General features: G+C 32.4%; 1 protein-coding gene across 3 annotated transcripts in view; it reads left to right on the top strand.

Annotated features, from left to right (window-relative positions):
- LOC136032860 (uncharacterized) overlaps positions 1 to 7,591 on the top strand; it is a 116,622-nt gene extending 109,031 nt beyond the window's left edge. For all 3 annotated transcript variants that reach the window (XM_065713272.1, XM_065713273.1, XM_065713274.1), the window contains exons 9-10: positions 2,666 to 2,772; positions 7,408 to 7,591. In XM_065713272.1, coding sequence (XP_065569344.1) covers positions 2,666 to 2,772; positions 7,408 to 7,491 — 191 coding nt within the window. In that variant the 3' untranslated portion in view covers positions 7,492 to 7,591. The remainder of the gene's footprint in view (positions 1 to 2,665; positions 2,773 to 7,407) is intronic.
- The last annotated feature ends 5,802 nt before the right edge of the window (positions 7,592 to 13,393 follow it).

Genomic DNA, 13,393 nt, shown 5'->3' on the forward strand with positions numbered 1-13,393 from the left:
GTTACAAACTTTGACCAGTGTTTACATATAGTAATGGTTATTGGGAAGTGTGCAGACGTTTTCAGGGGGATTTTATTTTGTTTGGGGGTGGGGCTGAGGAGAGGGGGCTATGTTGGAGGATCTTTCCTTGGAGGAATCTGTCATGGGGGAAGAAAAATTCAATGATAAGGGCGCAGGATTCTCTAGCATTACTATAAAAAAAACAATGAAAAATAAACATGAAAATGTTTTTTCAAATGAAAGGAAGAAGTAGCAATGAAACTTAAAACGAACAGAGATTATTACGCATATGAGGGGTTCTAAAAATACTTTAGCATAAAGAGCGAGGTATTTAGGAGGAGATAAATACCTTGCTCTTTATACTAAAGTATTTTTAGTAATTTCAACTATTTATTCTACGGCATTTCTGATTCAGGGGTCATTCTTAAAGAATTGGGACAAAACTTAGGATTTAGTGTAAAGAGCGAGGTATTAACGAGGGTACAAACCCCCTCGTATACATAATAAAAATATAAGGTTATGAAAGTTTGTTACGTAAGTTAATTCTTAAGTTACGTATATTTTTTACTAATAAAAACGTTCGTTAAAAATTAAAAGTTCTAGGTGCCTTTTTAAGTAACCGAAAAATTGGAGGGCAACTAGGCCTCCTTCTCCACCCCTTATTTCTCAATATCGTCTGATCAAAACTAAGAGAAAGCCATTTAGCCAAAAAAAGAATTAATATACAAATTTCATTTTAATAATTTATGTGCGGAGAGCCAAAACCAAACATGCATTAATTCAAAAACGTTCAGAAATTAAATAAAAAAAAATAATTTTTTTAGCTGAAAGTAAGAAGCGACATTAAAACTTAAAACGAACAGAAATTAATCCGTATATGAAATGAGTTGTCCCCTCCGCAATCCCTCGCTCTTTACGCTAAAGTTTGACTCTTTGCCACAATTCTACTTTTTAAAACAATTAAAAGCTTTAGCGGAAAGAGCGAGGGATTGCGGAGGGGACAACTCATTTCATATACGGATTAATTTCTGTTCGTTTTAAGTTTTAATGTCGCTTCTTACTTTCAGCTAAAAAAATTATTTTTTTTTATTTAATTACTTTATAAAGTGTTGTTCTCATATATATATATATATATATATATATATATATATATATATATATATATATATATATATATATATATATATATATATATATATATATATATATATATATATATATTTGTAGCTGGGATTAATGGTGGTTCTAGGCATAGACAGGGGGAGATGCTCCCGAGTTTTCTCACAGCTGACATTAAATTTCTTTTACTTATATTTCTATTCTTCTAAAAGGGTATTCATGACGATAAACGGCAGTTCGAAAAAGCCAAAAATTAACTATAGAAATGTTGTATTTTTTTATACCTTGCCCCTCTCCCCTTAGTTTATCAGGCCTAAAAGTGCTTCTCGCTTAAATTGATATTTGTAGCAAATTACAGTGTGACTATTTCCACGAAAAGTCTAACCACAAAAGAGTAACAACTGTCTTCCCTACACTTAATAATTATAATGTGTTTCTTATCTTAGTCTCATCGTTATTAGTGAAAAACTCGTACATCCTTTACAGAATTGCTCAAAATTGAACTACCCTGGTTGCGGGTTGCGTAGAATTGCTCAAAATTGAACTACCCGGGTTGCATGCTTATAAAGCATTAAATAATTCATCCATGTTGTTCCTTTAAAATTTGTCTGATTTTCTTGTATACCCTTTCAAGATTTTTTATATGAAATTACAATTCAGTGATCCAAAATTGCTTTCTTTTGGAATATATATAAATGGAATTCTAAAACTATTATAGTAGACTATTTATTAGTTGGAAGATTCTGAACAATTTTATTTCTGTTAGTTTTGATTGATATATAAGAAAAAAAGACCCCAATCATGACAAATTCAATGTTAGAATTTTTCGCATCATCTCTGGGTCTTCGTTTAAGACAAGCACTGTTTTTAATTATATAAATCTATTTAAAAGAAAATAATTTTTACCTTATTTTACGGACTTTCTTTTCACAAAATCACTTTAGGCACAGAAAAAAGTTCATTAAAATAGGGAAAAGACCTTTTAAAGGGATAAGAGCTTAAAGTCAAGTTAAACATATTTTAAGAATGATAGAACATCCGTCAAAGTCGTGTTAAGGAGAGGGATGAACCCCTCCTAAAACATTTGCTCGACTCTTTAAAACGTAATAAAAATGCATAAAAACACTTTTTTCTATGAGTTTTTAAGTTTTTTTTGTAATCTTCACTTAGAAAAATTAAACCTTCGAACATAGATCCTGGATACGGCTCTGTTAATTATGGTATTGAATTCTATCCGTCTTCTTATTAAGTGTTTGTTAACAAAATGCTGGTGTCCGATCGAGGGGTAAATGAGACTATTATATTCATAACCCTCTGATCCTGGGTTACTTGTTACAGGTTACTTGTACAGGCTTACTTGTAAAAGGAAGATCTTGACAAAAAAAAAAGCATTCAGGTCAAATCAACCACCGTTTTTGCTGGTTGCTTTACCGTTAAATAAGGAAATCATCGGACCGACAATTTTTTAATTTCAAACTTCTTGAATTGGCTTTATAGGTAAGATACTGTTTACAATTCATACTAAATTATTCACATATTTTTTCAGTTAAGCAGATGAAGCCCCCTTTTGATGTTTCAAATACGTTTCGTGAAGATAGGAGAAAGAGAAATACATCTCAGTGCGACGGTGTTGACGAAATAGGATGTTATCAAGTAAGAGAAAATTATAGATCGAGAAAATATAGGATAAGTAAACAAAAAAAAAACAATCCACAGCCGGAGAAAATGCGACTTATAGAGCAGTTAACATTTAATTCTTTATAAACATATATATATATATATATATATATATATATATATATATATATATATATATATATATATATATATATATATATATATATATATATATATATATATATATATATATATATATATATATATATATATATATATATATATATATATATATATATATATATATGAAAAATAAAAAAGTTTTGGGATAACGTAAGAAGAATATTAGACATTTTAGCAAGTTTGTATAGTAGGCCTTTTGCCTATATAGGATATATAGGATATAAAATATAGGATAAGTAAACAAAAAAAAAACAATCCACAGCCGGAGAAAATGCAACTTATAGAGCAGTTAACATTTAATTTTTTATAAACATATATATATATATATATATATATATATATATATATATATATATATATATATATATATATATATATATATATGAAAAATAAAAAAGTTTTGGGATAACGTAAGAAGAATATTAGACATTTTAGCAAGTTTGTATAGTAGGCCTTTTGCTGGCTTATAGCTTCGCAGAAAAGAGCCAATCGTGTCTTGCGGTCTTTTTGCTGACTAATAATCGTACCAGGCTTAACCATCAGACTATTTGATGCATCTAAGTGTGACTTTAAAAGGGGCTGGGTTGAAAATCCGTCACAGAAATAGTCCAGTGGATTAAAGCACATTTTAACTCGGAAATAAAATAAATTAATCTCACTTTATCTCTTTGGTTGTCCTATATTAAAAATTTATACTTTTCTCTTATATTTTTCCTCACCCGCAATAGTTGACCAGTTTAACCTTAAAAGTGTTTTCAGCAAGCATACTGACTGGTATATTTTCCGAATTATATTGAAATAGCTTAAAGGGATGGGGAAGCATTTATTTGGTCTCCGTTCTTTGATAAGGCCAAGTGGGCTAGTATGCGGCTAGGAAAGTGGTGTAGAGGGCTCCCCATGTCGTTGATATACATGAAGAAAAGGGTGGTACCCAGGATATTGCCCTGAGAAACCCCAAATTGCACCAGATGATCTTTAGATGTGACATTGTCAAGGATAACCTTTCTAGAATGATTTGCAAAGACACTTTCAACCCCACCATCTAGTGACCGCTGATTCGTATGATTTAAGCTTTCAAAGACCTTTATGGAAAACTCTGTTGAAGAAGTTTGGAATATCAAAAGTCAGTGACGGTCATATATTGGTCAGTAACCGTCGTATTGACTGACGGTTACGTCGGCCAACGGTTACGTATGATACGCATGATTTATGTGTATCATAAATATGACCGTATATAACGGTCAGATTTATGGTCCAGAAGCTCGATCCACTTCTGATGGTGAGCCAAAAGATAATATAGGTTAGACCGTCTCTACAGGAATCCATGGCTTTGATCACTTTGTAGCCTGTTTTATTCAAGATATTTGTTAAGTGTAGTAAAATAAATTCTCAAAAGACTTCCCAAGTGTACAAAACAAGAATTGGGTGGATAAACAAGCCTGAAATATTTTCTACGCTATCTGGTTTGATGACAGAGATAAAGGGTATTTTTTCACGTTTAAAGAATCCAGAGTTAAAGCAGAGTCTGGCTAGCATAGCGCATGAATGTTTGGGGGATCAATGTCCGGGATGTTTTGTGGGAAAGAAAATTTAGCCACGTGACTTTATCGCTTATGGAAGATCTCAGGGATGGAATCATCTATTCGGTCATTGACGTTATACGTATAATGGGGCAATTTGGGCACCTTTTCGCCCTCTTTAACAAAATTAGAAAATTTAGGGAAATGCCTTACCAAGAGCCTTAGCTTTCTGGTCATGCAACAACCATTCCTCCAACTTGGATGGAGGAAATAGTATAGCCTTTCGTCACTAGCAGCAACTTCTTCCTCAGCATTAAGTTCAAATGCATGTTTAGGAAATTTGTCATATCTACTAAAATTGCAAATTTAGGAATTGCCTTATGCATGAAACAAAGAAAAGAAAGGATATAACAAATGAAAAATAAAATCAATAAAATCAGATATGTGACAAAAGAGAGTATTTTGTCAGCCAGAAGCAAAATATGAAGACAAAACACAAGCAAATATTTTGACAGGGATTTCCGCCGTGTCATCCTCAGTGCTATTAAAAAAAAAAAAAAAAAAAAAACACTCACCTTTAGAAGTGAACTCTACAAAAAGAGAAAATGAATTGCCTTACCAAAATTGTAAGCCTTATTCTGCGGACCTTAAAATAATAATTTTTCCAATTTGAAAGGAGTGAATAATGACGAAGACCACACTGCCTTTCCATAATACAACAACAAAAGAGAGAATAATGAGGACTTTTTTCCCAAGACAGTGAACCAACAAAACCTATTTGAATATTTTGGCCCTATATCTAAGGGCCGTCTTCAGTAAAGAAAAATAAAAAACAATAAAACACTTACAATAAAAGTTCTCAGTTAAAAATCCATTTGTTTTTATTTTAAAATAGCCTTGGCATCATTACTTCTTAACGAAAAGTTCAGCCAAGATTGTCTGATAAAAGCTAACATTTTGCAAGATAAAAAGGTTCATTCATTTCACTAACTGTATTTATTAAAAATTGGAATGATTTCTTATTGCGATATTTGCCTTCTCTGCAGCTAATCTGATAGTTCTTTTGATATTGGGCTTGTTTTTGTTCGTTCCTATTTTTGTTTTATTTTGAATTAGATTATTTTCTATAATTAATTTTGTGTACATAGGGTTGAGTGTGTATTCACCCAAGTCTCTATTTAGGGATGTGTTATTATTTAAGTTTCGTTTGATTTCGATTGCCTTTTGATTTCGATTTGGTTTTGATTTTGATTTCACTATTCAAACATGCTTGTGTATATTTTGGGATTTGAAACAAAAACTTTATTAGTCTACTGCACTTTAGTGGCCCCCCAGGCCAATCAGCACATCCCAAGGTGGTGATAGGGGAACACCCTGCAGAAGTGTTGGGAACCTCCATAGGAGACACGAACCAAGGAGGACCTTGACTATATATGTAGTCGTTCTTTTACTTCTTTGAAAATCCTCCTCTCCTAAAGGTTGTGATGCTTTTAGAAGTTGCTACACTACTTTGTTAAAGTGTAATTTCAACTTTTTGAAGTCAACAGGCCTTTGAGGCCTAAGCTTGGACACCGTTTCGTCACCCATAATAATGTATACTTTTTCATATAGAATATTAATTGAATTTTCACACCTTAACAACCACAATAAAATAAAAATTTCACAATATATATGTTACCATTTTTCTTTTTTGTCCCAATTAGAAGGTATCTCTGAAACTAGGCTTGGATAAAACTAACACTTCAAGGAATGTACTAGCTTCTACATTTCATTGATTAAGAACTAAAAAAAAAACGATAAAATTTACAACGGGCATATCCAATTACATTTTATTGCTAAATGTATTGTAGGATTATAAATTCAGAAAAACCAAGAAATCTTAAATCAAAACTAATCATAAAACGATTATGTATACTATCAAACTAACATCTTTTTTAGTAATAAAAATTAGGATATAACATATTAGTAATAATAAGGATATAACATATTGACTTTCAATTTCATGTTAAAGGAAATATTAACGAATCTAAGGTTAAATATGGCATCAGTCTGTTTACGGTCAAGACTGAAAATACTTTTTGAAAAACAAAATCAATAAATTCGGCACTTTTAGGAGGCTGTTTCCTTAAAATTGCGCTTTAAAGTCAAATCACGTTTGTCAGTTCGTTAACCTTGAGTGGATTAATGCTGTGACGACTTTATTGCAGTAGCAGCAAATCAGCAAACAGAAACTCTATGAATACGTTATTATATCCACGGAGCCAAGTTCTGAAGATGCAACTTAAATTCCATCCACCACTGAAAACACAATTTAAACTCAACTTCCTTCCCTGTAGTTCCTTATTAACGAGACTTTTAACCTTCTTGTTTCGATTTCTACCATGTTGAATTACTTAATTACTGAGGTAATCTCCCTTTATATATTTTTTCTATAATCAATGCCCTTTCTTTTATTTTTCTTTGTGATTCACGTATTAGTTACGATTAACATCGATAGAAATAGAATTTACTCGAACGAATGACAATTTGATTAAGAACATTGAAAAAGAGGTACAAAATCGTTTAATAAAACAAAATTCTCTGTTGAAAACACCGTTTCAGAAGCCTATCAATCTATTATTGTTGAATAAACTTAAAATTTATTGCGGTCATCTAAACTCTCTCTGCCTTTCATTTTGTCTTTTATTATTAATTGTAAATAATCACTTTTTACTCCTTAAAATCATCGATTGTAGGTTGTTTCCTTGCAAAGTATATATTTTCTTTGGTTTGTTTCTGGTTCTAACTATTTTTTAAGAAGTTTAAAATGTTTTATCGCTGCTTTTTTGGTGTGGTCCAAAAAATAGATCTAAGCAAAATTCTATAGAAATTCTATATATATATATTTATATATATATATATATATATATATATATATATATATATATATATATATATATATATTGTATTTTGTTTTGTTATATTTCAGGTACGAATGTACTATGACTGGTTTCTTGTCCCTGGATCTTGTAAATGCTGGAAACAAGAGTTCTTTACTAAATATGGACGCTAGAACAAATGCGAAAGCGTAAATTATCTTGTATTATACTTTATGTGTAATATACATTTATATGTTTTTATTTCTCTATCAAATAAACCCATAAAAAAACACACCAATTTCTTTACCAGAAGCAACAATATGTTAATTAAGTTAAAATTAGTCTTTCAAAAGTCCATATGAAGAATGTTTTAGGAAACGCTACCCCATAAGAAGCAATAAAATTTAGAATATATAGAGGAATTTAGGTTTGGCTATTCGAAGTCAGTTTGGGGTAGGGATTGCAAAACTCTATACCCCATAAGTATAAAACAGGTGTATAGAAAACAGAATGATTTAATCTGTTTTTAATTATCTGTTTTAACGGTTGTAATATTTTGAGGTTTTGATTTTCTTCAAAATCTTTTTCGTCTCCTTCCTGTGTATTTTAAATAAAAGAAGTTTGGGTTGTAACATAATAAAACTTTTCTTGTGTTTCAAAAGCATAAGGAAAACATTACGCAATCTGTTGGCTGTATTTGGCAGTAGGCTAAGGAAGTCTGAAGCTCATCTTGCAGCTTTTCTATAGAGGCCCATCTCCGTTTACTATTTTCCGCAAAAAATGCAAGGGGAACTTCCAATTCATTTATACTGAGAGATTACCAGATTACCCGATATTGTCATTCAGCGGATTGGCAGATAAAGTAACCTAAGAAACACGTTTTTCCATGACATTACCAGAAATGGAAAAGTGCTACCTGATAAGTTTAGGAAATTATGCGTTTGCAGATTTGTAGAAATGTTCAAATGAAGTGCGTCATTTGACGGCCTAATAACCTTTCCATACTCTCTTTTCAACTGCTGTGGTAAAATATGACTGTTTCGTTTTTGATCTGTTATAACAATTTTGACAAAAGGTTAAACGGCAATTAGTCTTTAAGGTTGGCAAATAATTACTCTGAGTAGAATTTGTAGATTGTTGGACTGTTTCTTACAAAAGGAAGGGACTTTTTAACAAAGACTTCCACAATTCACGCATTGTTAGAAATTTCTGATGTAGGTACATGACCTGTTCGTGATCAAATGAAATTTGCTCAGAAATTCATTTGTGTAATTATGATAATAACAAAATAATATTAGTACAATAGCACTAGCCAGCTTGATATTGTTTAAGTTCGCTAAACGGCTATAAAACAAAATACTGTTACGTTTTATTTTAATCAAACAGTTCGTGGTAACGAACTGTAGTAAGGAGCGACCCGGCTCATTAGTAACCAAAACTCAAAAAAATTGAATTTTGAAATCAAAAGCTACATCAAAAGAATCGCATTTTGATGCTGATTTTAAATATATAAGTTTCATTAGGTTTAGTCTTACCCATCAAAAGTTACGAGCCTGAGAAAAGTTGCGTTATTTTAGAAAATAGGGGGAAACACCCCCTAAAAGTCATAGAATCTTAACGAAAATCACACCATCAGATTCAGCGTATAAGAGAACCCTTCTGTATAAGTTTCAAGCTCCTATCTACAAAAATGTGGAGTTTATATTTTTTGCCAGAAGGCAGATCACGGATGCGTGTTTTTTTTTTTTTTTTTTTTTTTTTTTTTTTTTTTTTTTTTTTCAGGGTTCATCGTATCGACCCAGTTGTCCTAGAATGTTGCAAGAGGGCTCATTCTAATGGAAATGAAAAGTTCTAGTGCCCTTTTTAAGTGACCAAAAAAATTGGAGGGCACCTACGCCCCCTCCCACGCTAATTATTTTCCCAAAGTCAACGGATCAAAATTCTGAGATAGCCATTTTATTCAACGTAGTCGAAAAACCTTATAACTATGTCTTTGGGGACGACTTACTCCCCCACAGTCCCCGTGGGAGGGGTTACAAGCTCAAAACTTTGACCAGTGCTTACATATAGTAATGGTTATTGGGAAGTGTACAGGCGTTTTCAGGAGGATTTTTTGGTTGGAGGCAGGGGTTGAGAAGAGGAGGATATGCTGGGGGAGCTTTCCATTGAGGAATTTGTCATAGGGGAAGAAATTTTCCATAAAGGGAGCGCAGGATTTACTAGCATTACTTAAAAAAAACAATGAAAAAGTTTTTTTTTCAGCTGGAAGTAAGCAGCAGCATTAGAACTTAAAAAGAACAAAAAATATTACCCATATGAGGGGCTCACCTCCTCCTAATACCTCGCTCTTTACGCTAAAGTATTTCTGGTAATTTCAACTATTTATTCTGCGGCGTTTGTGATTCAGGGGTCATTCTTAATGAATTGGGACAAAATTTAAGCTTTAGTGTAAAGAGCGAGGTACTTACGAGGAGGCAAACCCCCTCATATATGTAATAAAAACATAAGAATACAAAAGTTCTTTACGTAAGCAAATTTATAAGTTACGTATATCTTTTACTTATAAAAAGATTCGTAAAAAATTAAAAGTTCTAGTTGCGTTTTTAATTAACCAAAAATCGGAGGGCAACTAGGCTTCCTCCCCCGCTCTTTTTTTCTCAAAAATTATTCGATCAAAATTATGAGAAAGCCATTTAGCCAAAAAAAATAAATATACAAATTTTGTTTCAATTATTCCTCTGCGGGGAGCCAAAATCAAAACATGCATTGATTCAAAAACGTTCAGAAATTAAATAAAAAAAACAAGTTTTTTAAATGAAAGTAAGGAGCGACATTAAAACTTAAAACGAACAGAAATTACTCCGTATATGAAAGGGGCTTTTCCTTTTCAACGCCCCGCTCTTTACGCTAAAGTTTTTTTACTGTTTTAAAATGTAGAGTTAAGAGAAAGAGTCAAACTTTAGCGTAAAGAGCGGGGCGTTGAAAAGGAAAAGCCCCTTTCATATACGGAGTAATTTCTGTTCGTTTTAAGTTTTAATGTCGCTCCTTACTTTCATTTAAAAAACTTATTTTTTTTTATTTAATATGAGAACAGATCGAGGTGAACTTTAAAAAAAAAGCTAAAACAATGCATTAGTGTTAGTATAAAATATTGATTCATTGACGCAGTTCGCCGGGAAATGCAATGCAATCCTTATAAAGCTATAGAAGTGAAAACATTTTAATTTTTTTTCAGAAAAGTGCAAATTATGCTCTGCCCTTGGGAGGCATAGGGGTTTTGAATCCTGCTCATGTTATTTTCTGCTTCTTTTGAGTTTGACTCGGTTATTTATTGTAATTTCTCTTCGTGTCGGTTTCATGCCCCCAGAATATGGTATTTCAACTATTTACTTACTATTAAGAGAAGAGCCAATCGAATCAATCATAAGGTCTTTAGTGTCACCAACTAAAAGACTCCATCATTTGGCTCCATCATTTGAGGTATTTATAAATGACATCAGCGTTTAGCTCGGAGCCCCTAAGATGAAAAGCTTTTAAGTTTCACCAGGTCTGAAACAGAGAACCTGCAAAATATTATTGTTGAACCCACTTGGAACAAGCTTCAAACCTGGGGTCTGAAAATGGGAATCTGGGTTTGACAGGCTTCAATAAAAACTCTGCCGACTCCATAGGACTTCAGATCAACATTATCTACTATCCTCATAATATTCACTAGAGGCAAATGTAAAGTAGAATTGCATCTTTTTAGTCTGTAATTGATGCAAAATATGAGCTCCTCATCATCAACAAATAGTCATGAAAGAAAATACAAAATGTTGCACAGCGATGATTCGGTATGAAAGTCAAATTTGAATCAGATAACGACGTAAAATATTAAAATTCAAATCTTTCTGTGGATTTTTTTTTTTTCACAAATTCTTCGCTTGAAGAATTTAATATTCCAATTAATACAAAATTTAATTATATTGAATTTTACTAAAGGAAATTCAGCTTTTTTATCAATAGCAGTCATGTTTTTGAATTACATGTAAACTGATATCATTTTTTTATTTTTAAGCACGACAAACTATTCTTCTTCCTAACGCAAATTTCAAAGGCCTTTGAGAAGTCGTGAAACCTCTATATGAATATCGAAGAGATTTCTATTTTAAAATCGGAATAGATCAGCTTCTTGTCTTCTAATCCTTAAAAATATTGTGATGTAATTTTGAGGCTAGGGTATAAACTGCAAAAGGACGAATTACACCTTATTGAGTACTGAACTGAAGCACAATAAACAAATAACTAATTCCTCGAGGCTCAGTTCTTGGACCATTTCTGTTTTTGATTTATGTTAATGGCCTTATAGATGCGGTTAAGAAACAGAAACCTTAAGTTTGCTGTTGACTATATTATTCAGAATCATTCAATGTAAAACAAAATCCATCGCTTTCGTAGGATGAAGACACCCTCATTGCTTTTGCTGATGACAACCCCTTGATACTGTAGTTGGAACTGAGTCTGAGATGCTTCCCAAACTAGTGGACTTTTTTTAGAGAGTCGTCCGCTGGTTTGATATTAATTGTCTTGTCCTATTTATTTAAATTTTTCGTGTATTTCTTTCTCTGGCATGTCCTCAACTTACTAATATCCAGCTGTCAAGGGGTTCTCTCAGTAGACTCAAGGATCGGTTTGTCCGATTTCTCGGTAATCTTCTCGATGAGAACCTTTCATTCAAGCATCATATTGGACTAATTATATTAGACTTGGACTCGGAATTTTGAGGAAGCTAAAACATATTTTCCTGGATCAGTTTTAAAAATTCTGTTTCATTGCTAATTTCAGTCCTACGTCTCTTTTCGCCCTACTGTATGGATCTCAACTTTTTCCACTTTTTTGAAACCTATTTCTAAGTTATATGATAAAGCAAAGAGGCTTACAAAGTTAATAAATTTTTCTTCAACAAACCCGGCTAGCCCATTACCTGATTTGCAGTCATTCACATTCTTTCTTGTGTGTCTTTCACTTTTCGTTAGCTCCATGGTGATGTTCCCGTAGCCATTTAAATTACTCCTCCTTTTGTCACTCATAGGTCTGCGTATAATCTTCACAATCAAGGAATATTAGTATTTTATTCACTCCGTCGGTAATATTTGATTTTAATCCATTAAAGGCTTGTCATATCCTTTGGCCCTGCCTCTGTCAGCTCAATAATTTCACTCATTTGGTACTTTCAAAATAATCATAAGATTTTTAATGTCTTGATGACTTCTGTTTATTCTGTTTTTTTGAGTCGGGTTACTCTTACCCCTTACCTGGGTTAGAATTTTTTGTTGTGAGGGGCCTTTGACCTATTATCAGCATTTCTCCTGATTTTGCTTCAAATATGTAATTGGAAATATTTTTAATTCATGCGATAGTCCTTTTTTTTCGGAGGGGGATTCTATTTTGTTGGTTTTTTGTTGTTGTATTTTTTTTTTTGGGGGGGGGGTATTAAAGTTTCTTAATGTTAGAGTCTATCATACACTGTATTTTTTTTTTCTCTTGTGTTGAGTCTCTTAAAGGCGCAAATGTTTTTTTTTTATTATGTAAATGTATAAATGTTGTTTTTAATGTATTTGTATCATTTTCATTTCTTCCCAGTTTCTTTCCTGGCCATAGAGCCTTACGTTGAACCTTAAGTCTATGTTGAAATGTATATGTTTGTAACTTATTGGTTGAATGAATTGATTGATTGATTGATGGATTCATTAATTGAACCATATGATTTGTCTTTGGAAAAGGTCCCTAGACTTTGATGTAATCAAACATAAGAAAACAAGTTTTTTCAACTGAAAGTAAGCAGCAACACCAAAACTTAAAAAGAACAGAAATTATTACATATATGGGGGATTGCCCCTCCTCAATACCTCGCTCTTTACACTAGAGTTTGACTTTTTGTTCCAATTATTTATGAATGACTCCTGAAACACACGGGTCGTTTAATCAGAATCCAAAGCTTCTTTAAAGGTTCTTAAAAAACTTTAGCGTAAAGAGCGAGGCAGGAGGGGGCATCTCCCCAATTGACGTAATAGCTTATGTTCGTTCTAAGTTTCAATCCTGCTCATCCAGCTCTCC

The sequence above is a fragment of the Artemia franciscana genome, chromosome 11 (genome assembly GCF_032884065.1).
Source record: "Artemia franciscana chromosome 11, ASM3288406v1, whole genome shotgun sequence".
Taxonomy (NCBI): domain Eukaryota; kingdom Metazoa; phylum Arthropoda; class Branchiopoda; order Anostraca; family Artemiidae; genus Artemia; species Artemia franciscana.